Source organism: Podarcis vaucheri, assembly GCF_965113315.1.
Source record: "Podarcis vaucheri genome assembly, chromosome: 10".
Taxonomy (NCBI): domain Eukaryota; kingdom Metazoa; phylum Chordata; class Lepidosauria; order Squamata; family Lacertidae; genus Podarcis; species Podarcis vaucheri.
Genome location: NC_138748.1, coordinates 56,594,675 through 56,622,266, shown reverse-complemented (window position 1 = coordinate 56,622,266; position 27,592 = coordinate 56,594,675). Strand labels below are relative to the sequence as shown.

General features: G+C 44.4%; 2 protein-coding genes across 6 annotated transcripts in view; one reads left to right on the top strand and one right to left on the bottom strand.

The window, feature by feature from the left end:
- Positions 1-27,592, bottom strand: part of WNT5B (Wnt family member 5B) — a 133,143-nt gene that overhangs the window by 36,295 nt on the left and 69,256 nt on the right. Inside the window, exons 1-2 of one of the 5 annotated variants that reach the window (XM_082240597.1) lie at positions 11,921-12,031; positions 7,608-7,747 (exon numbers count right to left, since the gene is read on the bottom strand). The exons of the other annotated variants lie outside the window; for them this stretch is intronic. The gene's annotated coding sequence lies outside the window, so the exon portion shown is untranslated. Of the gene's footprint in view, positions 1-7,607; positions 7,748-11,920; positions 12,032-27,592 lie in introns of those variants that run through there. 5 annotated transcript variants of the gene reach the window in all.
- Positions 12,228-16,371, top strand: FBXL14 (F-box and leucine rich repeat protein 14). The gene has a single exon (XM_082240610.1). The coding sequence runs from the start codon at positions 12,930-12,932 to the stop codon at positions 14,130-14,132; it is 1,203 nt and encodes a 400-aa protein (XP_082096736.1). The 5' UTR covers positions 12,228-12,929; the 3' UTR covers positions 14,133-16,371.

Below are 27,592 nucleotides of genomic sequence, written 5' to 3'. Positions count from 1 at the left end.
ACCGCTCTTAACCACTACACCACACTGGCTCTCGCAGCAGCAACAACAACATTTTTCAAGGTGCCTGGTTTCAGAGGTGAAATCATTTTGCACATACTTTTTGTGCAATACATTCCACTCACAAAAACCTATAATTTATTGTGTAGTTTGCCGCTTTTATTTATTTTGTTTGTGGTACAGAATTCATGCTGCACAAAGCAATATCAAAACATTAAAATCCTGTTTAATGCATCCTATAAAAAGTTGTTGGAGGTGTAGAGTGTGTGTTTGTGTGTGACAGAGAGAGAGAGAGAGAGAGAGAGAGAGAGAGAGAGAGAACTTATTAGCCTAAGTAAACTCTTCTCAATTATAAGCCGACATTTTGGCAGATTAATTTATCCACTGTAGAGCAGAGACTCAGATGAATTGTCCCAAACAGAGATTCATCATCCTCATAAATATTGCAGCAGTAGTGGCAGGAGAGGTCACAGACAGAAGCACTGACCTTCTGAGAGGCATGGACAGCAGTTAGAGAGGCATGGCTGGTGTTTGATAGGTTATGAGTCTGATTGTTAGGAGCAGAGATACAGCAGGGCTCACTACATATGTAGTCCTTCTCAATGGTTAGTTTGCAAGGGCTTGGATCCTAAGACAAACCAACTTTAAAATGTTGATAGAAGGACTGTAGAGCATCTGTTTTGCATGCAAACGGTCCCAAGCTCAATCAATGGCATATCCAAATTGGTTTGAGACTGTCCCTTGGCTGAAACCCTAGAGAGCCACTGCCAGCCAGCAGGGACAATATTGACTCAGTATAAGACTCTTCCAATGTGAAGGAACGCTTCCTTTCCCTCCCAATGCCAGCTGCAATGTGTCTCTGGGAAGCGCTCTTCTGACCAATGGCACACTTGGGAGCTGCTGGCAAAGGAAAAATCACCCCCAATATAAATTACCTTAAGCAAGTTCATGGGAGGAAAGTTTCTTGTCTCTTTCCACCAACATCCCCAGCAGTCTGCCTCCCTGGTAGCCCACCCAATAACCCCCACCAGGGCATTTTGTGGGAAGCAAGGGGTGGGAGATTTAGATTTTTTAGCTTGGGTATGGCTCCATGTTTGTGGAATCCCCTCCCAAGGGATGTGAATACAGTTCTAACAGAGCAGACTTCGAAACCCGCTTATTTCAGATTGCCTTTTCTTAAAAGAGTTACGGCAATGATGACTTGAAATTGTCTGAAACTGTTTTAGCTAATCAATAATGGTGTACTGCTGGTCTGCATATTGTTTTAGATTGGTGTTTTAAATGGGTGTTTTTACTGAAATGTGGTATTTTATGGTGATTTTATGTAAGATGCCTGGGGACGAGGGTGCCTTAAAAGGTTGCCTAGAAGTGATTAAATAAATAAATGTTTTAGGTTGGGGGATGGAACAGGATGGTGGGAGGGGGAAAAACAATTAAAATGATTTTTAAATTTTTTTTACTAAGGATCATCTGAAGCTGTTGTTAAGTTGGAGTTAACAGGGGACATGGGGGGCAGGAGATTAGAAACTGTAAAGTTTACTTTTGTACAGTTCAGTAGACACGATATCATCATTTCCCTGGAAATCAAGCAGCTAATAGCCCTATTGGCAGACATTAACTGCAGCTAGGAAGTTAATTTCAATTCCATTAAGTAGGATACATTCCTTCTCCCAGATTTCTTTAGGAATAAAAATGGTTTGAGAGACAAACAGCAATAGGAAGAATTCAGCTTACTCACTACAGGTACAAGACAGCCAAAATTAAGTATTCCTGTGTCCCATTTCTTTCAATGTAGGCTACAATCCTATGCATATTTACTAGGGAGTAAGCTCCACTGAACTCAGTAAGACTTACTTCTGAGAAAACATGCATAGGATCACTGCATATCACATGCGTAACTCTCCCACATAGATTAATTGTTTACAAAAGTATTTCACTTCAGTTGGGTTGCACCACTAGTTAGGTTTTCAATTGATATGAAAACAACTATATGTGAAAAATGAACAAAACTGTGTAGGGATCATGGTGCATGGCCACATGAAGCCATACACATCACTAGTAGCTGATAACCATTTAAACTACTTTGACAAATACAAGTCAACAATTTTAAGACAGGAAAGGAGTCCAACACAAGTGTCTCTGAATGTTGATTTTACATACATGAATGCTGGCTGTGGATATTTCTAAGGCCCAATGGGACAATGAAGTGAAGTGAAGTGATAAATAAAATAAAATATGGTTCTGAAAATACATTGTAAGGCACTTAACAGCGAGACTAATGTGTGTCTACTCAAAGGTAAGCCTCTAATGATTTAATGGGACTTGTTTCCAGGTAAGTAGGGGCAGTATTACAACTCTAAGGGTGTCCATACGCTAAAACCACTTGCTTAGGACTAATTCCATTGATATTAATAATGTGTTTCTATCTTGGAACCTAAATGAAGTGACTATCTGATTACCTCATTATGGCCACACAAGTAGTATAACAGAGTATGTGTGAAGGCATTATACACTCAGCCTGAATTACTCAAATCTAAACTAAGTTGATTCCTTCAAATAGCTGCCAATAAATAATGTCCCATTCCCTTTGAACATCAATGTAATTTGGATAGGGGAAAGAACAAACAACTTTATCATCTGGAAACTACCCAGGGGGTTGTAATATCAGTGGTTATTCCAGGAAACTGGATTAACAGCTCCCAAGCAGGTGAAAAACATTACAATATTTGTGTGAAATGCAACTTACCACTTAGACCTTCAATTGTGTATAGCTATTACTACCAAAAACATTTATGGTAAAGAGTTTTGAGGGTAGAATATACGTATTCAAGACACAACTTATCAAAGAACTCCATGGCCTCTTGCCATGGAGGGGGCAGTGACAATGCAGAGTTCTGGATATACCGTATTTCATCGTCTATAAGACAACCCCTATTTTTTGCACCCAAAATTAAGAAATAAATATTTTAAATATTCCGTGTATAAGACAACCCCCAATGTTAAACTTAAAAAAACTGAGGGGAAACATAGTCTTATACCCAGAAAAATACGGTAATTTTAGTGAATGTATTTCTAACAATGCATCTGTTCACTGTCCAGACGTAATTAAATCTTATAAGATTTACAGAAACCAGTTACAACCAATTTTAGAACAGAACCATCCTTTCCATGCACTCATCTGATTCCTCAGGTTACCTAGGAGGCAGGAGCCCACAAATACAAGTGTTGGTGACCAGAAAATTTAATTCTGGCAACCAGAAGGAAAAGCCTACTGCATATTCCCACCATGGGAATAACAAAATTATTTCAAAATCCCTACTAGGGCAATGTCTTTATTAGGTCAACCAAAATATCACAACACAGTGTGCAAGATTTTGAGTTCTCCAGAACTCTTCAATGGGCTAGATAGTGAACAGAGCAATTGGGGGGGGGGTCATCAGCAATAGAGGAAAGGAGAGCATGTCTCTTTCAAAACGGTGCCTTGCTGTGACAGCATCAATGTCATGAGTTGGAGGGAAGGAGATCCTACCATAACATGCAACAAGAAAATAGAGCCTATGGACCTCCAGATGCTGGACTTCAACTCCCATCATGCCTGACCGTTATCCAGGCATTGAGCTGATGGGAGCTGATGTCCAACCACCTCTGGAGGGCCACAGGTTCTCCATCCCATACAGGCTTGGCCCTGGCATAATCTGGTTTACAAACCCTAAACCATAGTTTATGTTCAGATGTAATGAGCAGCTATGGTTTGTCACAAACCAGGACAGGAGGGAACTGAAGAACTCATGGGGGGAAATGAACATTTGCGTCTAAGACATATTCCAGGCTCATTCACACAGGGCCTAAAAGTCAGTATGCGCCAGCGATTTGTCTGAACAAAGCCAAATACTTTGCCAGCTGCCTCTCTCCTATAAAACTCTTTCCCAGGACACCAGGTAAAAATTAAAGGCACACAAAGTGGGAGTAGGAAAGGTGAGCTCTGCTATCTACAATTGGCTAAGCTCAACTAACGTTTGTAGACCCCTCTTAGGAGGCTTGAGACTCAAATTCTCAAAGACTGCAGAATATGCTTCTTACTGCAGATTTACAACCTAGGAAGCCAGATACAGTCATAAAGCCATAGTGACTATCTGATCCCCTCAAATCTAACAATTTCAGAACTAATATGATTTTTATTACATTGTTTAGTGTGTCTCTAATGGGATGAGGGCCAATACAACTAGTTTGCCTGGAGCCTAGAAAATGCTGCTCAGGTCATGATGAGCATGGCATTCAAAATGTTTGTCTCCATGATAAACTGCACTGATAATGTACATTTTGACTGCCCCATCTGTCTTCTGACTTTTTGGAAGCTCAGAAAAATTGCAAACAGCTGCTATTTGGATAAAACAAAATCCTATTACAGATCATTTTTCCTTATTCCTATTAAACATATGGTAAACACAAGACCAAGACATATATGAATCCATACACTGGGGTTAGTCTTCCAAGTTGCAAATGCATGTTACTTTCAACCAACCTTTCTTTAAAAAAAATAGCAGATTTGGGAGGCTCCAAATTTTATTTGAGAAGCAGTGTGGAGAGCGACTAGATTCTTAATCCTTTCCCCACCAGCCAGCTTTCCTATGAAAATTGCTTTCTTCTTCATGGAGAGAGCGTAGAATTAAAGGGCAAAGGCTGAAACCCAGAAACACAGAAATGAGAGTGCATTCTACTCCTTGCTTGAGATAAGCATTGATAAAGAGAGAGACAATTATTGTCTGATATCTTGTAAGCAGCTAGCATTGCGCCCCGTAAAAGATCGGCACCTGAACCTTAGTCATCATCCCAAATTTTGTTCTGTATGTCTAGATCAGTGTTTTTCAACCTTAGGTTCCCAGACATAGTTGGACTACAACTGCCATCATCCCCAGCCAGTTTAATCAATGGTCAGGGATGATGGAAATGGTAGTCCAACAACATCTTTGTACCCAAGGTTGCAGAACACTGGCCAGGTCATTGTGACACCACAGAAATAGAATCCCAGTGCTCAAGTCAGGCTGGAATGCCATCCTAGTTCTTATCAGGTGGACGTAAAACCACCCTACTTCTTTTCAGTAGACATAATTGAGTCTGGCATAAAATTGAGTGAAACCCTCACCACCCTTGAAACATTACAGAATCCATTTATTCAAATTTCTGGTCCCCTGAATGATTTAAATGCAATGCAGGCATTTGGTCAAATGGGGTCATACAGCACAGTATTATATTTGTTGTTCACCAGCAGCACTGAACATAAAGACCAGTTGTTGAAGGGAAGGGATGAAGCCAGGGCTGGTTCCAGAAGGTGGTAACAGCCAAGGCTAAGAGACCTACAAAGAGCCCCAACTTATTGGTGCATTGCATGGAGAACCAGAGGAGTTAGAGAGAGTATGAGATTGTTTTTAGTTGGCATGCCCTGCCTTGAGGACCAGTGTCAGCAATTTAATTTTCCCATAATGCCCTGAGCAACACTATGTTGGGACATTGTGGAAATTTAAAAAGTCCAGCAGCTCACAAAGTTGACCACTATACAAGAGCTGTTGCTTCTTGATGGAAGTTGTGGAAACTCACAATAAAAATAAGAGTAATAACAAAACATAAGAAATTCGGGTTAAGTTTTCTTCAGCACGCAGCAGGACTATTCAGTGTATATCAGGATAGGTTACTGTTAAGAGCTGCCTGTATCCACTCTCAGTTTTTGAAAATTACTCCTATTCAGGAGGCACCAATAGACCTCTTTGCTTGAGTTTTCACTGACCATTATTATTCATGCTGGTGGTAGCTCCAAAATAGACTGTACCTTTGGCAGCAAAGACCCACCCACCCCAGCAGAGTAAGGTGAGGACACACCTCTGCCAAATCCTAACACGCAAAGCAGCAGAACAGATCATGGGTTAGGACTGCTCCCTTATCTCCCATGAGATACGTATAAAGGAGTGCAGTTTTTCAACGTTCCATTTACCATATAGAATGACTCGCTTGTTATACTGGGGATTTTTATACCTACTCCCTGTCCCAAGGGTTTCTTTGACACGGCGCACTTCAGTTTCACCCATTATTTTGCTTCTTTGATATCAATAAATCTACCGAGAATATGTAGATATGCAGAGCTGAGGCTGAGGTTACAGCCCCAAGGTTCTAATATAATACATTTTTCTAGCCCTAACTGATGTGGTACATACCAATAGAAATGTTTTCCCCCCATTAAAAAGCCATTTAAAATAATTTAATGCCTTTATAAGTTATCCATGGCTTCTTCTTAATACAACTACTGCCAGCAATCAAGCTTACCAACAGATGAAAATATAGGGTATGGTAGGTAAAGCACACACACCATTTGTAAAGAAGCAACACGCACTAGTCCAACATAAAGATTTTGTTGGCCCTCGTTCAGCCTGACTTGCTCAAGTCCCTTGATCTTGTGCCAGTAATGAGTAACATTAATGCAATGCCAATCCTGAGCAATGAGTGAAGTTATCCCATCACTACCTTTTTTGTACTGAACAGTGGCATTAGGGTGCACCCAAGTTGATCTAAATTCAGAGCTCTCATAAAGCATGCATTCCATAAATCAGCTCTACCCAAACTGTCCCTCCGCCTAACCTCCATGGCTTGATTCCAAACCCAAGTGGTAAAATCACAGCCTGAGGGTAAAATCCCAACTTTACACAGTATAGAAGCATTTAAATTGGTTTATTCCTACAGCCTTGACTTTAAAGCATGCTTAAATTCAAGTGTGCCAGTTTACATAGAATATTTCTCCTTTATATAGAATTGCATTCTTCTATTTATACTGATCCAACCCCAGTGAAAATCAATGTCACCAAAGATACGGAGAGCTGCATACAATTCCAAAACAACACACAAAGCTAGCTATTGGTCAGAAATAATGGTGTTACAAGCAGGCAGATATGCTAGAGTGAATGTAGCAAACAGGATTCCAAGTACATTTGGATCCAGCCAAACAAAGGGTTCTGAAGTGGGACTTCTCCCTCAGGCTCATACAGAAATGGAAACATCCATTTCAGCAAATTGGTATTATGCAGATGCCATCTATTTTCTGAGGACTGCTGTCTCAAAGTCCTGAGAAAAACTTCAGCAACCAACTTACAAAGTCTCTTTCACTAATACAGTGGTACCTTGAGTTAAGAACTTAATTTGTTCTGGAGGTCCGTATTTAACCTGAAACTGTTCTTAACCTGAAACTGTTCTTAACCTGAAGCACCACTTTGGCTAATGGGGCCTCCTGCTGCCGCCGAGCTGCTGCAGCACGATTTCTGTTCTCATCCTGAAGCAAAGTTCTTAACCCGAGGTACTATTTCTGGGTTAGCGGAGTCTGTATCTATATCTGTATTAAGCCTTCCTTTTGGAATAACCTTGGAAGGATTAGGGAATAATTTTATTTAGTCAAGACTCATGAGTATTTCTTAAAATAGAAAGTTTAAAATGTGCTGTTGCAGGTTCATAGCCTTACAAAAATATATGTTTTATAACAACCATAGATACACAGGTAATGCTATGAAACCTGAAGGGATAAGTGATTACATAATTTTAAAGAGATGTTGCTGACTACAGTTAATACCTACTCTACTCAGCGCTCGCAATCTATCAGGAAGATATCTTGTGTGCACCCCATTAAAACTAAAGGGAGCTGTGCAAGAGATGTAGAGCTTCTGAAGAACTTCTCAGTCAGTTGGACCCAGGCAGTGAACTAATGTGGCGTGTTCTAATAGAAACAAAGCAAAAATGGCATCTCTGAGAAATAAGAGCATCAGTGGTGCCTCAGAAGGTTGCAGCAGTACAATCCACCCACCCTCACCCACAAACAGTCCAATGGGAATTGAGCATTCTCAATAGGCACAGAACTGAGCGTGAGCTGGAAAAAGGAGGTGGGGAGAGAGATAGGAGCATCCTGGAGGACATGGTTAGGTAACTGGCTGGAACTCTGCAAAGGAACACTCCCTTTAAACAATACAGTACAACAGTTTGTTACAGGTCAACTTGCATTTTCTAATGTTGAACCATTGAGAAAAGTGGTAAGTATTTTGTCTTGAAATGTTATTTGGGTAGCTTTGTGTAACGCAAACCAACATTTTTGCTTTCAGTATCGCTTCATTGGGACATAATTCATGGAGTTTCTTAGCACTCCTGCTTTCTGATGAGATGCAGTTTTTGTGGTGAGGTTTTCCTCCCTATTTGTCAGGCCAGTGCAGATAAGCAGATATCCAAGTCATTATTTGGACCCCATGGTAAGTTGTTGTTGTTTAGTCGTTTAGTCGTGTCCGACTCTTCGTGACCCCATGGACCAGAGCACGCCAGGCACTTCTGTCCTCCACTGCCTCCCGCAGTTTGATCAAACTCATGCTAGTAGCTTCAAGAACACCATCCAACCATCTCATTCTCTGTCGTCCCCTTCTCCTTGTGCCCTCCATCTTTCCCAACATCAGGGTCTTTTCCAGGGAGTCCTCTCTTCTCATGAGGTGGCCAAAGTATTGGAGCCTCAGCTTCACGATCTGTCCTTCCAGTGAGCACTCAGGGCTGATTTCCTTCAGAATGGATAGGTTTGATCTTCTTGCAGTCCATGGGACTCTCAAGAGTCTCCTCCAGCACCATAATTCAAAAGCATCAATTCTTCGGCGATCAGCCTTCTTTATGGTCCAGCTCTCACTTCCATACATCACTACTGGGAAAACCATGGCTTTTACTATACGGACCTTTGTTGGCAAGGTGATGTCTCTGCTTTTTAAGATGTTGTCTAGGTTTGCCATCGCCTTTCTCCCAAGGAGCAGGCGTCTTTTAATTTCGTGACTGCTGTCACCATCTGCAGTGATCATGGAGCCCAAGAAAGTAAAATCTCTCACTGCCTCCATTTCTTCCCCATCTATTTGCCAGGAGGTGATGGGCCCAGTGGCCATGATCTTCGTTTTTTTGATGTTGAGCTTCAGACCATATTTTGCGCTCTCCTCTTTCACCCTCATTAAAAGGTTCTTTAATTCCTCTTCACTTTCTGCCATCAAGGTTGTGTCATCTGCATATCTGAGGTTGTTGATATTTCTTCCGGCAATCTTAATTCCGGCTTGGGATTCATCCAGCCCAGCCTTTCGCATGATGAATTCTGCATATAAGTTAAATAAGCAGGGAGACAATATACAGCCTTGCCGTACTCCTTTCCCAATTTGGAACCAATCAGTTGTTCCATATCCAGTTCTAACTGTAGCTTCTTGTCCCACATAGAGATTTCGCAGGAGACAGATGAGGTGATCAGGCACTCCCATTTCTTTAAGAACTTGCCATAGTTTGCTGTGGTCAACACAGTCAAAGGCTTTTGCATAGTCAATGAAGCAGAAGTAGATGTCTTTCTGGAACTCTCTGGCTTTCTCCATAATCCAGCGCATGTTTGCAATTTGGTCTCTGGTTCCTCTGCCTCTTCTAAATCCAGCTTGCACTTCTGGGAGTTCTCGGTCCACATATTGCTTGAGCCTTCCTTGTAGAATTTTAAGCATAACCTTGCTAGCATGTGAAATGAGTGAAATTGTGCGGTAGTTGGATCTTCTCCAATCCTCTGGCCACTGCTGAGTTTTCCAAACTTGCTGGCATATTGAGTGTAGCACCTTAACAGCATCATCTTTTAAAATCTTTTAAAATTAAAAACGAAGCAGGGCAAAGGCTAATAGAGTTCTGTCAAGAGAACAAGCTGGTCATCACAAACACGCTTTTCCAACAACACAAGAGACGACTCTACACATGGACATCCCCAGATGGGCAACATCGAAATCAGATTGATTATATTCTCTGCAGCCAAAGATGGAGAAGCTCTATACAGTCAGCAAAAACAAGACCTGGAGCTGACTGTGGCTCAGATCATCAGCTCCTTATAGCAAAATTCAAGCTTAAACTGAAGAAAGTAGGAAAAACCACTGGACAGGTAAGATACAATCTAAACCAAATCCCTTATGAATACACAGTGGAAGTGAGGAACAGGTTTAAGGATTTAGATTTGCTGGACAGAGTGCCTGAAGAACTATGGATGGAGGCTCGCAACATTATACAGGAGGCAGCAACTAAAACCATCCCAATGAAAAAGAAATGCAAGAAAGCAAAGTGGCTGTCCAACGAGGCCTTACAAATAGCGGAGGAGAGAAGGCAAGCAAAATGCAAGGGAGATAGTGAAAGATACAGGAAATTGAATGCAGATTTCCAAAGAACAGCAAGGAGAGACAAGAAGGCCTTCTTAAACGAGCAATGCAAAGAAATAGAGGAAAGCAACAGAATGGGAAGAACCAGAGATCTGTTCAAGAAAATCGGAAATATGAAAGGAACATTTCGTACAAAGATTACCATAATAAAGGACAAAAGTGGTAAAGATCTAACTGAAGCAGAAGACATCAAGAAGAGGTGGCAAGAATACACAGAGGAATTATACCAGAAAGATATGGATGTCTCGTACACCCCAGGTAGTGTGGTTGCTGACCTTGAGCCAGACATCCTGGAGAGTGAAGTCAAATGGGCCTTAGAAAGCACTGCAAATAACAAGGCCAGTGGAAGTGATGGTATTCCAGCTGAACTGTTTAAAATTTTAAAAGATGATGCTGTTAAGGTGCTACACTCAATATGCCAGCAAGTTTGGAAAACTCAGCAGTGGCCAGAGGATTGGAGAAGATCAGTCTACATTCCAATCCCAAAGAAAGGCAGTGCCAAAGAATGCTCCAACTACCGCACAATTTCACTCATTTCACATGGTAAGTTACCACTTGGCAAATGGTTTTTGATATGAACCCACCAATGAATGGGATATTCCCCACTGCAGTTTAGTATCATCAGCAGTCACACATGGAAATATCTTTAATGAGAGGCTATATCTGCAATGTGTTTTAAAGAAAGAAAAAAACTGCATTTTGTCCTTGTTGAAAAGTATTAGCAACATACACAAAAATGCCTGAGCTGACATTGAGGAAGCCTAGAATGGGGAGGAACTTCTTGCTAGAGCTATTGTACTACTGTGTGGAATGTTATTATGTGAAATGTGATGTTTAGAGGATATAAGGGCACAAACAGGTTGTCAAAGTTTAATAAAATCCACATCTCAAGAAGTCTGAATTTTACCTAAGCTATCTGGGTTTGGGCCATTTGCCTGCTCATACAAGTCTAGAGGCAGATAATATTGGAGGTCTAGAGATATCTGGCAAGTCAAACATCAAAGCAAGTCCCTTACTTTCAACAAGTCCATGTAAGGCTGAAAGCAGCAGTTATTTAAACGGCATTATTTCCCCTAATATTTATATTAACCATCTAACCATGAATTTTTATCCACAGCTGCCCCCTGTGAAACAAATATTTAGTGCCACTCACATCTTCAAAGTAACGGCTTAGATACATGCTTTCTCATTTATTTTGGTTGCAACTCCATACCTACTTACAATGGGAGTAAAGCCCCCTTGAACCCAAGCAGACTTACTTCCAAGTCTCCAAGACATATACGTAGAAAAGACTGCATTGTTCATAAACAATATATGATTTGTGTGTTATTTTTATTCAAAGACCACTGCAAAGGTTTGTGTGATGCAGATTAACAGCTTAATTAATTAAATTAATTAAATACCTTCAACTTTATTTTTTTAATAGGGATAGTACCCAATATTTTCATTTAAATTTAAAGCTAACCAAGAATAAACAATACTGCCTTGAGTCGAGGGTGAGGCGTAAAGAGCAGTTTGGGGTATCCCCCCCCCCAAAAAAGTTTTTAGTCTTACTAAAATAACCCTTTCTCGCCCATCTCCAGGCAGCCCCAAGTGAGGGAGGGAAGGGAGCTTAGACTCCCCTTCTCCCCACTCTTGATTTAACACCTGCCCTTTCAGCGAAGTCTCTCTCGCGGGCATCGGCGACGCTCCCATATCCTAACCTTAGCGCACCCACGGCGCTGCGACGAGAACAGCAGGTAGGATTCCCCCTCCTAGCTGCTAAACTATTCTTGGGGTCAACCCCTGGCCGGCCGCACGCCGCACGGTGGTCCCGGGAGAGCCACTCCACGCTCCGCGAAAGGCCCGTGGAGCCTGGCTCGATGGAGAGCGGCGCCGCGAGGGTTAACCCTGCCGGCTTGCCGGAGGAGGGGGGGAGAGAGGGGGGTGTTGCCTAGGCGACGGCTCCGAGTGTTCCGGATCGTACCATTGCGCAGGCGGCGCGGGGAGGTGTGGCGCAGCAGAGCCCGGCCCAGCAGCAGCAGCCTCCTCCTCCTCCTGCCCAGTCCCCTCCCCCGCCCGGCCTGAGCGCGGTGCCGGGGCCTGGCAGCCAGCGAGCAAGTGAGCGCGCGAGTCGGAGCCTGCCGAGCCGAACGAGGCGGGAGGCGGGTCTCCCGAGAGCGGCGGCGGCGAGGGCGGCAGGAGGAAGAGCTCGGCAGCGGGCTGCCCTTCCCTCGCTCGCGCCGGCGGGGTCTGCCTGAGCGGCGGCTGGGAGACAAAGGAGGAAGAGGAGGAGGCGGCGGCGGCGCTCGGGGAAGAGAAAGCGCCCGCGGGACTGAGCGCGATGCGGCGCGGGGCCGCCCCAGGAAAGACGCGAGGCGGCAACGCGGCCTGCCTGGTGTGGCGCGGATAGAGGCGGGGACGGACGAGGGCAGTTGCGCGCCAGAGGCCGGGCTCGGAGCCCAGCTTCCTTCGGCGGAGCAGCAGAGGCCGAGCCGCCCGCCTCGCCTGCCCTGGCGGTGGCGATGTGAGGCCCGAGCCGGAAGCGGCCGCCGAGAAAGAGAGCGCGCAGCCAGCGGCGGCGAGGAGAGCCTCCCGAAGACCTGCCAAGCAGCGGCAGCGGCCCGGAGGCTGGGTCGAGCAGCCTTAGCCGCGTCAGGGCCCCGGCGGGAGCGGCGGGCTCCGCCGCCGGGCCCGGGTGGCTGCGTGTCGGAGGCGAGCCGGGCCCGGGCGATGGAGACGCACATCTCGTGCCTGTTCCCGGAGCTGCTGGCCATGATCTTCGGGTACCTGGAGGTGCGGGACAAGGGCCGGGTGGCGCAGGTGTGCACGGCCTGGAGGGACGCCGCCTACCACCGCTCGGTGTGGCGGGGCGTAGAGGCCAAGTTGCACCTGCGCCGTGCCAACCCATCGCTCTTCCCCAGCCTGGCGGCCAGGGGGATCCGGAGGGTGCAGATCCTATCACTGCGGCGCAGCCTCAGCTACGTGATTCAGGGCATGGCGGAGATTGAGAGCCTCAACCTGAGCGGCTGCTACAACCTCACCGACAACGGGCTGGGCCACGCCTTCGTGGCAGAAATCAGCTCGCTGAGGGCCCTGAACCTAAGCCTGTGCAAGCAGATCACCGACAGCAGCCTGGGCCGCATTGCCCAGTACCTAAAGGGTCTTGAGGTGCTGGAGCTGGGCGGCTGCAGCAACATCACCAACACCGGCCTACTGCTTATCGCCTGGGGCCTGCAGCGCCTCAAGAGCCTCAACCTGCGTTCCTGCCGCCACCTTTCTGATGTGGGCATTGGGCACCTGGCAGGTATGACCCGGAGTGCGGCAGAGGGCTGCCTGGGCCTGGAGCAGCTCACGTTGCAGGACTGCCAGAAGCTCAGCGACCTCTCGCTCAAGCATCTGGCGCGGGGTCTCACTCGGCTGCGCCAGCTCAACCTCAGCTTTTGTGGGGGGATCTCAGACGCAGGGCTACTGCACCTGTCGCACATGAGCAGCCTGCGCACCCTGAACCTGCGTTCCTGTGACAATATCAGTGACACGGGCATCATGCATCTGGCAATGGGCAGCTTGCGTCTTTCAGGCTTGGACGTCTCCTTCTGTGACAAAGTGGGAGACCAAAGCCTGGCCTATATTGCACAGGGTTTGGATGGGTTGCGCTCACTCTCCCTTTGCTCTTGCCACATCAGCGACGAGGGCATCAACCGTATGGTGCGCCAGATGCACGGACTGCGCACTCTCAACATTGGCCAGTGTGTCCGCATCACCGACAAGGGCCTGGAGCTCATCGCAGAGCACCTCAGTCAGCTCACAGGCATTGACCTCTATGGTTGCACCCGCATAACTAAAAGGGGCCTGGAGCGTATCACTCAACTGCCCTGCCTCAAGGTGCTCAACCTGGGACTTTGGCAAATGACTGAGAGCGAGAAAGTCAGGTGAGAGGAGGGGACACCTGGAAATCCCCACCCCTCTGGAGGGACTCAACAACTGACTGCTGCAGTGGAAGAGGTGGGGGAAATATGACTCTAAACCTGGAGGGTGGGGGAAGGTATCTTCAGTACTTGCCTGTCTACCCCCTCAATTACCTGCCATAGCAGTGGAGGTGGGAAAGAGGGAAAACCCACCGTTCTTTCATAATTCCCTCCCCTGCACCAGTGGGAGACAACTGCACTCTTATATCAGCCTTCACTGTGGATGGATACAGTATCACTGTCCTTACCTTTTTCTATTGGGAATGCAGCTTCTCAATCTTTTATGCACTGGGGATGAATACAGCCCCTTTCTCCAAATCTGATTCCACCCCCCACCCCCCTTCTGCACTAGGGATGGAAGAAGAAAACCTAGCCCGCCATTGTTGTTATTTACTGCAGACTGGCTCTTTATTGAGCATGCATAAGTCTCTTTCTTTCCTACTTCTTTTCCATTATTGCTTGTTCACCCGTTCCTAGTTTGCTTTTTGTAGTCATCCACCCCTTTCTTTATATGGTATGTAGACAAGCTGTAGATATCACAGGAACATAGAAAGCTGCCTTATACCAAGTCAGGCCATTGATCCATCTCATTCAGTATTATCCACACTGACTAGTAGCAGCTCTCCAGAAACTCAGGCAGGAGTCTTTCCCAGCCCTATCATACTACCTCTTCTGGGCCATAATACTTCTATTTTACTCTTCCTGCCCCCCACCTTGTGCTTGAGGCTAGAAACAGCCATGCTTTTTAGATTTCTCCCCTGAGCAGGTGATGTTTCTTTGACACAGCACTATAAATGGAGTGTCAACTGAAGTGCACTCATACTTCTTACTGTTGCTTGCAGAAAAAGGGGAGGAGACATCAAACACAGTATTTCTCCCTTGGACTCATTTTATGCTGTATCCAACCAACCCCATCACCATCTTTCCTTTGCTGCCAGTTAACAGTACAATCCTATGCATATTTACTTTGAAGTAAATCCCACTGTTTTCAGTAGGCTGTACTCCCAGGTAAATGTGCATAAGATTGCAGTCTCAGTCTAGAGGTTGAAGTCACCTTTGTTCAACATTTTATAATTCTCCCCCCCCCCGCCTCTCTCTCCCTCCTTACTCCATCTTTCCCCTCCTTTATGTGTGTGTGTGTAGCTTGGGATAATATATACTTTTAACAACATATCCAACCACACATCTTTTCCATTTGGAGAATTGAGGGTGTATGAACGATGGAATTAATCTTCACTTGTACTTTTCACTAGAAATACTATGACTGTCTTTTATTTAGAAACACATAACAAACAAAACTACTCTACAAAGCTTCCCTTCCCTGAAAAGTCTTGTGGGTGAGCTCAGCTTTTTTTATTCATTCTCTTCTCTTCAGTATTCATCTTCATACATAGTCTAATTTTGAAAGACATTTGAAGTGGCTGTTCTTGTGGATTTTTAAGTACACTTTTACTGCTTAATATATTCTCTATATAAATGTTTGGCTACCTCGGGTTTTGGGGTTTTGTTTTGTTTTTGTTCTCAACCCCCTCCCCCAGGAGTTTTTATAAGAAAGATAAGAGACTGAAATATTTTGTGCCTAGACTGGAAAGATAATCTCTTGGGTTTATGATTGCAAGGGGGGAGGCTGGTTGGGGTTTCTTTCCCCCTGTGTCCCACATACACATCATCTTTGTGCCTCTCCCTCTCTGACTAAAGTTCTGGGGACCCAATGATGCTCTTGCATTTCTACTCTTCTAGCACAAAAAGGTGTAACATGTAAACATCCAAACTTATGATTGGGCTATGGTTAAAAGAGATGTGAAATAGAAACACCGTTTCTTTAAATATATATATATTATGCAAATCCCCACCTCCCCTTCTCTCAAATTACCTAGGTCAAGTAAGAAGCTTCCTATATGGAAGTAGAAAGAAGAGCAGAGTGGACTGACTTGTAGTTGTAACATGAATGGGAAAAGTTGGTTTCATTTATTGTTTCTCTTCTCTCATTAAATTAAAGCCACTTCTTGACTACTTGTCTTTAAAAGGAGAAATAAGTCAGCTTTGAAGAAAGCAAAAATGATGGGGGAAGAAGGGGCAGTTGAGCAGATTTTCAAATCCTCCACAGTTGCAGGTAATGGAATTCAGACAAGCCCAGACACATAACCCCACCATGGAATAAATGTACTGTTTGTGAATTTGTATAAAATAAAGATCCTCTTAAAACATTTTATATTCTTACAGTAAAAGGTTAAACTGATATTTATATAATAAAAGAGGAAATATGAAGTATGTTTTTGAAAAAAAAAAGTTGTATCTGTGTTGTCTTTGTCTTTTTAAAAGGCAGGTATATTTGATCAAAAGTTGTGAGAAGAGACACATCACAGAGCTCTTGCCCTGTCTCCTCTGTCAGTAAGCAGTCAGTAAGCAATTTGGTCTAGTGAATCAAAGGAGTTGGAATGCTTTGTCCTTCTAGTACAGGAGGCTAAACAACTTCAGAATTAGAAGTCCACAACTGAGCAATTGGTTCCATTTGGAAGGATCTGTTAGTCCTAGCTTATCCTAGTCTGTCTACATGTAATATGTAATTGAACCTGTCCAGTAATAGCTTTCAGTTCACTGTTGGGCAAATCACTATTGCTACTGGAGTTTTAATAAGTTTTTTTTTACAGATGCTGAGAACAGTACAGCAATGTTTGGTTTTTCCTTTTCAACAGAGGCAATATCCTCAGTTGCTGCATTAAATATCAAGTGAATCTGGATAACTAGAAACTTGGATGGCAAAAGGATGAAACCATGCGAATCATCCAAGTCTTGAAAATAAAGTGAAAGCCAAACTTGGATGTTAAAAATAGCCCGGGGGGGGGAGGTTCCCCCACCCCTTTTGTACTCATCTGTGACTTTTGGCCTGACAGTTTTAAAAAAACTTCTACTGAGGATTTTTCAAAACTGTAGTGGGGGGTTAAGCAGTGCTTATCGAGCATAAAACAAAGCTTTTTCTTTCTAAGTCATGCAGCATGGCTTTCTCCCCTTCTTTTCTTATTAAAGGGGGGGGTAGAGAGAATGTGAAATGGTGGAAGGAGCAGCAGCCATTGTTCAGGAAAGTTAAAAGAGGAGCTGTCCTTGCTTGCTTGTTCAGTCATGCATACTGAATCTTGCTGTGTGAGGGTCCCCATGGAAGGGAGGAGGGGTGGTTCTTTCCCTCTTTTTAACATTCCTCTCCAGGCCTGGCTGTATTTAAGCTGCTTTTCCTCCATGTGGAGGGCGGGGGTGGGGGATGGTCTGGAGTTCCTGTACATTTGCATTTCAAGCACTTCCAGGGCTGCTGCAGGCTACTCTCTTCCATTCAAACTCTCCTCTCTACTAGTTGGCTTCTCAGCTAACAGTACCCCAGGTAAACTGTCCATAAAACTACAGCAGAAAGACAGGCACTTCCTCAGCTACAGTGGAACCCGCAACATCAGTTTCTCCTTCAACACTGAAATACATTCATGTTCTAACACATGGAAAGGAACAAGATTAAATTTCTGCCTGGGGTTGGGAGGAGGCCATCCTTGCATTTCCTGTTCAGAGTAAGGTTTTACTGGACCTCCACTGTGCCCTCAAGAGGAAGCTAGCACCTAGATGGCTATTGCTGCTTTTATTTAAAATATTTCATGCTTTCTGCTGGGAGTTCGTCACACAAGCGGCATTGTTCTTGTTGGCAAAAGCCAGCACAATTGGATCTAATTGAGCCTGACACTACATCCATCTTCTTTTACTTGGAGGGAGGTGTAAGGTCTGTTTCTATGTTTATTCCTACTTTTGCCTTTTCTTTTTATAATTTATAACATGTTCATGACTGAAGAGGCAATGAACACTATTAAAATACGAATGCTTGACTAGTAAGCAGTGATAGTGGAATCTGTGTATGTAATGGACACAAGTTCCCAAACACCTTGCTTTGGTGCAAGAGACTCGTAGCAAGTTTTGAAAAACCAGAGCTGAAACTAAAATTTTCCTGGGATTCAGAACATAAAGAACATTAGCTATTGTGGATTTGTTTTTGTTTTCTTAACCATCTATATACTTCACTCTTCTACAGAGCAATTTAAACCCTCCATTCTGTGCCACAGGCCTCCATTTGCACCAGTAGTTCCAACATGAACACGGTCTGTTTCCAGTGAGGAATAGGAAGGATTTATACAAGGGCAACTAGTCAGTTATGGCTGAGTGAATTTATGTCTGCCAAGATAAAGGACAACTTTTGGTAAGAGAATGGTTGGTACCTTCTAGCTTTGGCTGGAATAATATATGCAAATATCTGAAGCCAAACAAACTGCATTCTGTTCTGAAAACCTGGATATGTACAGACATCTCTCATTTGCACAGCATGTGCTCCCTTCATTTGCCTTTTTTTTTTTATTAGACGAAACTCCCACATACTGGAGCCACAAGTTTCCCCCGTTTCCAATAAAAGGTGGCTGTGCACAAAGCTGACTGGTTGTCTCTTGTGCTGGTTGTGAAGCCATTATCCAACTCACCCAGAGTAATGGATCATTTTAAAAATACCAGTTGACCAGGGGAGAACAAAAAGTTGGAGTCATGTTCTGGTCAGCAGGGAGCAGAGGATTAACGCCTGTTCAAGAAGAAGGCAGTGCCAATCAGAAAAAAACCTGTCCTTCCTGATGAGGAGGAACCTTCTAGTTTCGGGACTTAACCATAGAAATTTCCTACAAACAAAAAGCCATTGGCAGATTACATTTGTTGCCAGCAGAATAGTAGTAAAGAATAATATGGAGAGACGGGAAACCTCCACAGTGTCCTTTATTGAAAATTTGTGGTAAATAGCACAGAAGAAGATGTGAACCACCCTCCATGATTGGTTGTACTAATACGGGGGGGGGGGTGTCTGCTGACCAGAAGAACACTTGGTAACAAAGCTTCCATTCTCAAGTCAAGGGAGTTGAGCAGACAACAAAGGGCTATCCAATAGCAATATTCCCAAAACACAGAGAAAAAACACTTTGTAATACTTGTTGCAGGACCCTTCGATGGAAGGATAATTTGGCAAATGTCACATGAAGATGGAGGGTTCACCCACTGAGAATGTCATGGAGGCTTTTAGTGGTGTGTTAGATCTATGGCAGCCAAGATAGATGCTCTATGCATGGAGAGGGCTGTCATACCCCTTTGGAGGAGATGCCAAGGCTAGGCATTATATGCTAGGCAATGTGCTCTCAAGCCCCACTTCTGGAAAGTTCACCCCTACACGCCAATAGTGAAAGATTTTTCCAGGCAGACTAGGAGTTTGGGGCAAGGGAACATTTTGTATAGGCCAAGGGGTCCCCATTGGGCATTGAGCTTGTGTCATTCCTTATTCCTGGGTGACGGTGGACTTGATCTAGCTCTATAGGATTCATCTGTATGTACTAGTGAAACCAGGTGTGATTGCAAGCTTCAATAGTGACTTTGAGCTACCCATTTATTTGAATTATTTTCATGGCCCAAACCAAGCTCACTTAACAATGGATAATTCCTATTAGACTGTGAAATGGCCATATGCTGCAATTGATACATTTGGCCTGACCCCATCTGCTGCCAAACTACAGGTAGAAAAAAACATAGTATCCAAGAACATATCTAAGCCAATGGGCAGAAACCACAGCCTTACAAGGAAAAACAAATCACATAAATTTTGAGGTGTACATTCCAATAGGTCTTTAAGCCAAATAATAGTAAGACCTGGAAGACAGAGAACCAACTAATGCCGCCGTAATGGCATTAAACCTCACGCTATCAGTTGCAAAGGTGGAAGCAGACAAGGGTATCTAAACTTATATCCACTGCCACAGGCAGAAACTTTAGCCAATTTATATCATTCTTACGGACAACTAACCAGTGCAACTACATGACCTTCCAGGAGGCCATCCAAACTACTGAAGGGCAATTCTTTCTTACTTAAAGATAAAGGGACCCCTTACTGTTAGGTCCAGTTGCGGACGACTCTGGAGTTGCGGCGCTCCTCTTGTTTTACTGGCCAAGGGAGCCAGCGTTTGTCCGCAGACAGCTTCCGGGTCATGTGGCCAGCATGACTAAGCTGCTTCTGGCGAACCAGAGCAGTGGATGGAAACGCCGTTTACCTTCCCGCTGGAGCGGTACCTATTTATCTACTTGCTAGGTTGGCAGGAGCAGGGACCAAGCAACGGGAGCTCCCCCGTCGCAGGGATTCAAACCGCCGACCTTCTGATCGGCAAGCCCTAGGCTCAGTAGTTTAGACCACAGCGCCACCTGCGTCCCGTTTCTTACTTATTTAAACTGCACCCACCTGGAGAACCTAACCTGGCTTTCTGCTACTGCCTTTGGAAATGCCTCAATGACCTCAGAAGTCTTGGGAGAGGAATCAGCTCTCTAAACAGAAGCAAGCTCCTCATCCTATTGCAATCAGCCCAAATTTACATAGGGGTTATGTTCCGGGGATTGCGCCTAAAGCCGAAATTGTGTATAGTCAAAACATTGAGTTCCCAGAACCCCACCCTTTTCTATTTTTTTGCCATGCTCATAAAGCTGAATGTGCACAACCCAAAGGCATATAAATTGTGGGCTTACTGTATAATGACTTCAGATAAAAGGTGGGGAAATCCTCACTCAGAATTGAATGTGTCTGTCCTGCTCTATCCCTTCTATGCTTGGGGTGAGGAAGCATCTACTCCACAGGAGAAAGTTCTAAAACTCTGATTTTATTCACCGGACAGTCCACTGCTCTCTGTTTCTGAGGGAGGAGGGTAGGAAATTTGACAAAGAGAACCCCTTGATGAAACTTGCTACCTCAAGTTGTGCCCATGTGTGATATCTCTTTTCTCAGGGACAACTTTTTGATTCTCTGAAACTTCTGGTGATAAATGCAAGGGAATTCTCTTCTTTTCAGGCCTGTATTTGATCTAACTTTCAGAAGATCTATAGACTCCTGGGTTGTACTCTACCATTCAGTAAACTGATGATCAGACGTGCTAGTATTCAGGGAAGTATGAGGGGATTGCCCAAACTTGTTTTTGTGCCAGATTGTGTGCGCACATGCATGAACACACACAAAAATGCCCAGCTGTCTTTTTAGGAAGAGCTGTAGCTCAGTGGCAGAACAGCTGCCCTAGATATAGAAGGTCCCAGGATCTCTCCCCAGCATCTCCAGGCAGGTCTGGAAGAGACCCCTGGCAGATAGCATAGAGAACACTGAGTCAGATGGAGCAATGATCTGACTCAGCACAAGGCAGCCTCCCACATTCAACTTTCGAAACACCTGGCAAGGAGTGGTAACCTTTCCACCAGCTGGAAAGCTTGCATATGAAGAGAAACCCTTGTGGGACTGTTTCCAATGTCTCAAGCCCCAGAGCAACAGTGCCACTTCCTACTTACAGAAGAAAAGACAGGCAGCTGCTTAAGAGGGGAGGGAGTTCAGTTGCCACCCCTCTCCATTTTATTCTTACCTCAAGGCCATGCCTCGGTGATGCTGCCTGGCTCTTGCAACACACCAGCCCTGTGCCTCATAAGTTGAAATGAGAGAGTTGCATCCTCTGGAAAGCTGCTCTTCTCTACCATTTTGCTTTCCCTGAAAAACTTTGACTTTTCTGTCCCATTCCAATGCTGCACCTCACAAAAGAGGGAACTGGTTTCCCCGCAGAAAAAAGAACCAGGGCTGCCCTTCCTCTCCATCTAGTATTGCAATGAGATTTCAGCTGTGTTCTCTAGCGTCCCTCAAGTGAGAGACACGAGCTTCTTAGGAATAAAAGCAGCTTTTCACATCTCTGGCTACACTTAATTTAAAGCACTACCACAAGGGACTGCTAATTCCACAAGGGGCTTATGCTACTTTTTCACACTCCACGAGGTGGCAGAGGGACTTTCCAGGAACTTCATTTAACTTGCCAACAGTACTGTTAGCACCCTTGTTTGCCAAACTTGTTAGGCCTCAGTGCTTCTATTAGGCCTTTGTAGGGGAAGGATGGCTGCTCCCTCAGGAAAAGAGGGACAGATGACAGCCACCCTTCCATATGCCTGCTCTGCCTCACTGAGGATATCAGAAGGAAAGGCAGGCTAGGGCAACAACCACTCTTGTCACCAGTAACATTCCTGAAGTAAAAAAGGCGGGAAAATGGGAGACATACCAGGGAACCCTTTTAGTTTGCTTTTTACAGTTCTTGCACTATTGTCTTGGTGTCTGTGGGTTCCAGAAACTACTGGATGCCATTTTGTGAAGAGCTTCAGAATGCCATTGTGTACTGCTAAGCAATGCCAAGGTCAGATCACAGCAGATAAGCCTTGTCTTGCTTCTAGGCCTGACATCCAGGCAGGTTTGGGACAGAAAAGAGCAGCTCAACAGCAGTGTGTTTTGCTGCAGTACCAGCTGCGGGGGGAGAAGCCAAGCACAGAGAAGCTGTGTCAGGAAAGGAAGGCCATTTCTCCTGAGCAACTCCTCAGACTTCAAAGAACCATTGAATTGTAGAGTTGGAATGGACCACAAGGGTCATCAAGTCCAACCTCCTGCAATGCAAGACTCGTTTTACCCACTGGAGGCGTCAGAGCATAGTAAAACAAAACAAGCAAGCAAACAAAATAACCTCTCTCTGCAACCTGACTTGTAATGTTGGCTCCTTACGACACTTAAACACCATTTCAAGCACCAAGAAGCAAACATAGGCAGTGGCCTGTTGCTTACGAACCAGGCCAGCGTCAGGTAGTTTCTCAATAGAAGCAATTCCCCTTCCAAAATTACATAGGTTGTTGGAGCGGCAGTAGATCTGTTAATGGAAGTTTGAAAGGAAAAAGCTTTCTGCTTCTTGTGATATGAGGGTCATTACCCAATTATAAAGGGTATCACTCCTGGGCTGATTAATCCACTTTTCCAGATGCTTTAGCACCTGTTTTCTCAGCTGAAAAAACTCTGGGTGAAGAGACTTAACCTCAATCATCAAGCAGAAAAAGAAAGCAGGTCTGTTTGAGAAAGAGAGCTCTGTGCTTCCCTCCTGCTCGGCTCCACCTGTCCTTTTGCATGTTAATATTGGAACTGAATTAGTGTTGCCCAAAATTGTTGCTCTGGGCTTTGGCATGCTACAGAGCTACTTCCATAAAATAGATCTGGTGGCAGCCAAAAATGGGAACTCCCATGCTTGATATTGTTCCCTTTCCAGGATTAGTTCAGGAGTTACATCCTTCCTGGCATCCAAACTGGATTCTCCTTCAATTTGGCAGTAGAGAGGAGCATGCTTCTTGCGTGGGATGGCAGATTATGCCCCTGTCAGAAAGCTGGCCTGGGAGCAAAACATCTCTTCAAGTAAGGACTGGTTCGTTATTTACCCAGAAGGGTAGGCCCTGCTGAAAGCCAAAAGGAGCACAATTTCTGCTTGAATTTCCTTGCCAGAAGTCAGTCAGAGAGCTTTGTGGCCAGTCCTAGTGTTCTCTCCTTCATATGACATATTCAGTGGACCTAGACACTGGCGGAGGAATAGGAGTGCAGGGGGAGTGCACTGCCCCCGGCAGCGTGATCCCGCTGGGGTGCCATCACAGCTGCTCCCCCCCGACCACGCTACATGCCATGCCCCCAGGACGCACGCCATGCCCCTGTGGGCAGCGCCACGCGCCCCCAGGATGCGCACCAGCCCCGCCCCTGCCTGCTCTCTGCCCCCCCTGGTGCCGGAGCATGAAGCTCCGCCACTGGACCTAGAGCAGAAGTCTTCCTCAACAGGGACAGATAAACTGTAGGCTGAAACCAAAGGATCTCTCTCTTTTGTGCATAACAAGAGTATCTCTTTATGAAAGTGGTGTTTGCTTATTGGGCCACCAGGCTGCCAATTCAGTAAGAAATTCTGAATGAGTGGAAAGATGAGCACTTAACCAGCAGGTTCCCATTTGCCAAGCTTGTTGGCTGGCAGGGGAGAAAGTCCTTCCAATGGAGGCTGTGGCTGTGTTGTCCAGAGTTGCTTGAACACCCATGCACAAGCTCTCCACATCCCATTAAGGAGAAACATTATTGTATAATGTGGCCTACAAGTCTCTTTACCAAGCACAGCTACCTTCTGCATGCTCCACCACTGATGCTCTTTCCTGAAAAGCAGCAGGGAGAAAGGTTTTTTTTTTTTTATTTGCAGAAGCACTACAGTGACCAAAAGAACCAAGTGCTACACCAGGATTTTGGAGAGATGTCTTGCTACTTCAGGTATCAGTCCCTTTCCTGAGCATGACACCACAGGGGATGTCCCCTCACTACCTCTGAAAGTGTGTCATGTACTTCTATTAGCACTGGGTTCTCTTTGAGTCTATGGAAGTACCGGTAATCCTATGAGTTTTTCTAGAGTGCAGTGTTGCAGGATGAGGTTACAAATCTAAATGTCAAAAGGGAAATGCAAAATTTAGCAGCTCCCAACATGATTTTGAACAACGTGGTAGCCTTTACAATGTGCTATGACACAAGGTAGTATAAGGAACAGATATGTCTATATATTCAAGGAAACACCTACCAAAGAACTAGAAGATTTGGCACTGCAAACTGAGCTAAAAATCTGAGATGTTTTGTGGTGAAAAAGCTTCTACCTTTACATCACTATCCTATACATGTTTATTCAGACGTGAGTCCTACTGTTATTAATGGAGCTTACTCCCAGGAAAGCATATAGATTGTAGCCATAGTTCATAATTTTATTTAATTTGTGAACCAATTATGTTAACAAATAGTATTCCATAACAAGGAACTGCATTTGTTTTTCTTTCTTGGAAAAATACTTTTTAAAAGAACAGTTATTATAGCTGCAATACTGCTACTTTTGCACATGCTCTTAGAGGGTGTCAGAGAGTGTGATCTCAGGCCCCACCGTATTTGATTTTACTGCAAAGTATTGTATTTTTCCTTGACCTTCCCCCAACCAGGATGAGAACAAGCTCTCACTATATTATTTCCTAATTGAATAAGGGAGAAAATTTGCCCTCCAGCTGCTGCAACTAAACGGACATGTGAGGCAACACAGAATTCCGAAGTTAACTCGGTTTGGCTGTACGGGGTGGAGTATAGGAACAAAAATTAGAAACCTTTTATATTGACCTGTTCCAAGCTGAAATACTTCTGCATTGTCTGATGCCCAGAAAAAGCGGAAACTGATGCAGTTTGGGGCTGGGAAGTCAGGGAAGTATGTCTGAGCACTGATGCTGTGTGAAACTCCCATTTGGTTGGTTGGGATTCCAAGATAAATAGCCTTGTAAAGCACATAGCCACAAGGTTAGATGGAGTGAGCCCCAAAATGTGTTCACTTACCTAAACCTGCTGAGAGCGGCTGCAGTGTAAAGGCTAAGAGTGTGCATTGGGAAACCCTCAGTTCAACTATTGCTGCAGCCATGAAGTAGCCTTAAGCAAACCACAACTCAGCTCAGCCCTGATCCACTCTGCATCTGCAATATGGGAAAAATATAGCTACTTTATAGAGTAGTTGTAAGGATTACTTGGAGGAAGTATTCAAAGCATTTAACCTACACTAAAGTGTTAATATAAATGCTATGTATTATTATAACCTCCATGCAGGTGGTAGATAGCAAAACTCCAAGCAATTGGAGAATGCTGGTTCACACTATATTTTTCTATATGTCTAAAACGGGATGGGGTGTGTGGGTTGTTTCATGCAGACGTTGCTTTCTTTTGGACATCCCTCCTGTGATTATACAGGCAAAGAGACTGCACAGAGTGTGCACAGAGTTTCTTCATGTTCCATGATGAACTAGATAGGCAGTGAGGAGTTAAGGAGGCACGTGCTTGCCTCAAGTTGGAGGCATTTGGGAAAGGAGGGGGGTGAAGATTTGAAAATAGAAGTCAATGCACCTCAATGCTAGCATTTCAAAGGAATGTGTTCTGCAAAATCTGCTGCTCTCAGGCACAGGCACAGTCTGGTTCCAGCAAAGTGGGGCCTTTGTGTTTTTCCTGCCTCCCTCCCTTCAGCAAAGCCTACTTCTATAGGCAGCTGCTCTTTCATACTGCTGTCTGTTAAGAAAAGATAATCGATAACTCTACTGGAATAGCTAAGGCTATGTTTGAAGACCCCTAAGGATGTCTTCTAGGCGCTGTGCCAAAGCTGCTGGCATGATTGCATAATGCTTCCCTGCAGTGTCCAGCCAGAGTCCTTCCTGTCAAATTCTCTAGCCTTAAAAGCTGCATGGAGGGGGTGGGGTGGGAGACAGAGGTGAGGTTTCAGTATTTTTTACAAGGAGTTAGATTTCTCCCACATTTGTTCTGCAATGTAGCTAATGCATTTCCCCTCTCCTCCTTTCCCCTCCCCAATTAAATTAAATCAAATCTAGTTGGTAAAAACAAGACCCAATGCAAAAAGCCTAAAATAGCTTTGTTAAGATTTCACACTGATTTGATCAACAGTTCTATATATATTTCCTGGGGAAAGTGCTAAAAGGGGAAAACATTCTAATAAATGGGTACCTGAAAAAGAGTGTACTTTGCATTTAGGAACAGCCACTATTGGTGGCTGGAACAAAAGGAAGGGTTGTAGCACATGTTTTGGATACAAAAGAACCTAGGTTCATTCCCTGGAATATCCAAATAGGGCTGGGGGAAAATCCTGTCCTGAAATTCTGGAGAACGGCTGACAGTGAATGTAGTATATTATACTGAGATAGGTAGCTTCTTATGCTCCTAAATGGAATAATCTCAAAATGTGTTTTTATCTTTTTCCAATACAGAGTGTCTCTCTCTCTCTCTCTCTCTCTCTCTCTCTCTCTCTCTCCAAGGTCTAGGATACACAGTTAAAACAACTGAGCCAAAAGTCTTTACTACAACGAAGTCTCATGAAGGCTGCACACTGTAGACCAACTGCACCTCAACAGTCCAACTGATCTGAAGATTTTAAAAGTTAGTGGAATAAAAGTTGGACTTTCTCATGTAAACTACATTCCCCCAAGCTACATACTTTGGTGCAGTTCTAATCCAAGGCTTCATCTCTGCTCTGGAGTTGTGCCACTGATTCATGATACATTGTGATTCCTGAGGCAGATAAGTGATACCCCCAAGGTGGTAACAATATAATTCTAAACTAAATAATGGGTCATTTCTAACCTTTAAAGATATTCCAGTATTGCCACCTGAGGCAGGTCACACTTTGCCTTATGGCAGAACTGGCCCAGTTCTCTAGCCAATGTTTGTGAAATTGTAATCTCAATTTAACTTTTTCTCTAATAGGGCAGGACCACAACAAATTCTAGCTCCAAGTAGAGAAGACAATCTCTATTGTTCTCTTCAGTTTTTAAATTCCAAAAAATATAAACAGGAGAGAAAGAGAATATGCATATGATACAGGAGCCTAGGAAGGACTTATAATGTGCTGAATCCCGGACAGTCTGCACCTAATAGGGACTTGTTTATAGAAGGAAGATGGCATAGAAGGGCAACAGCAGAAGGCAAGCTCAAGAAGGATAGCAGGTGGTAAC

Excerpts from the sequence above, each read along its gene's own strand:
- FBXL14 (XM_082240610.1), top strand. The coding sequence starts at position 12,930 with ATGGAGACGCACATCTCGTGCCTGTTCCCGGAGCTGCTGGCCATGATC.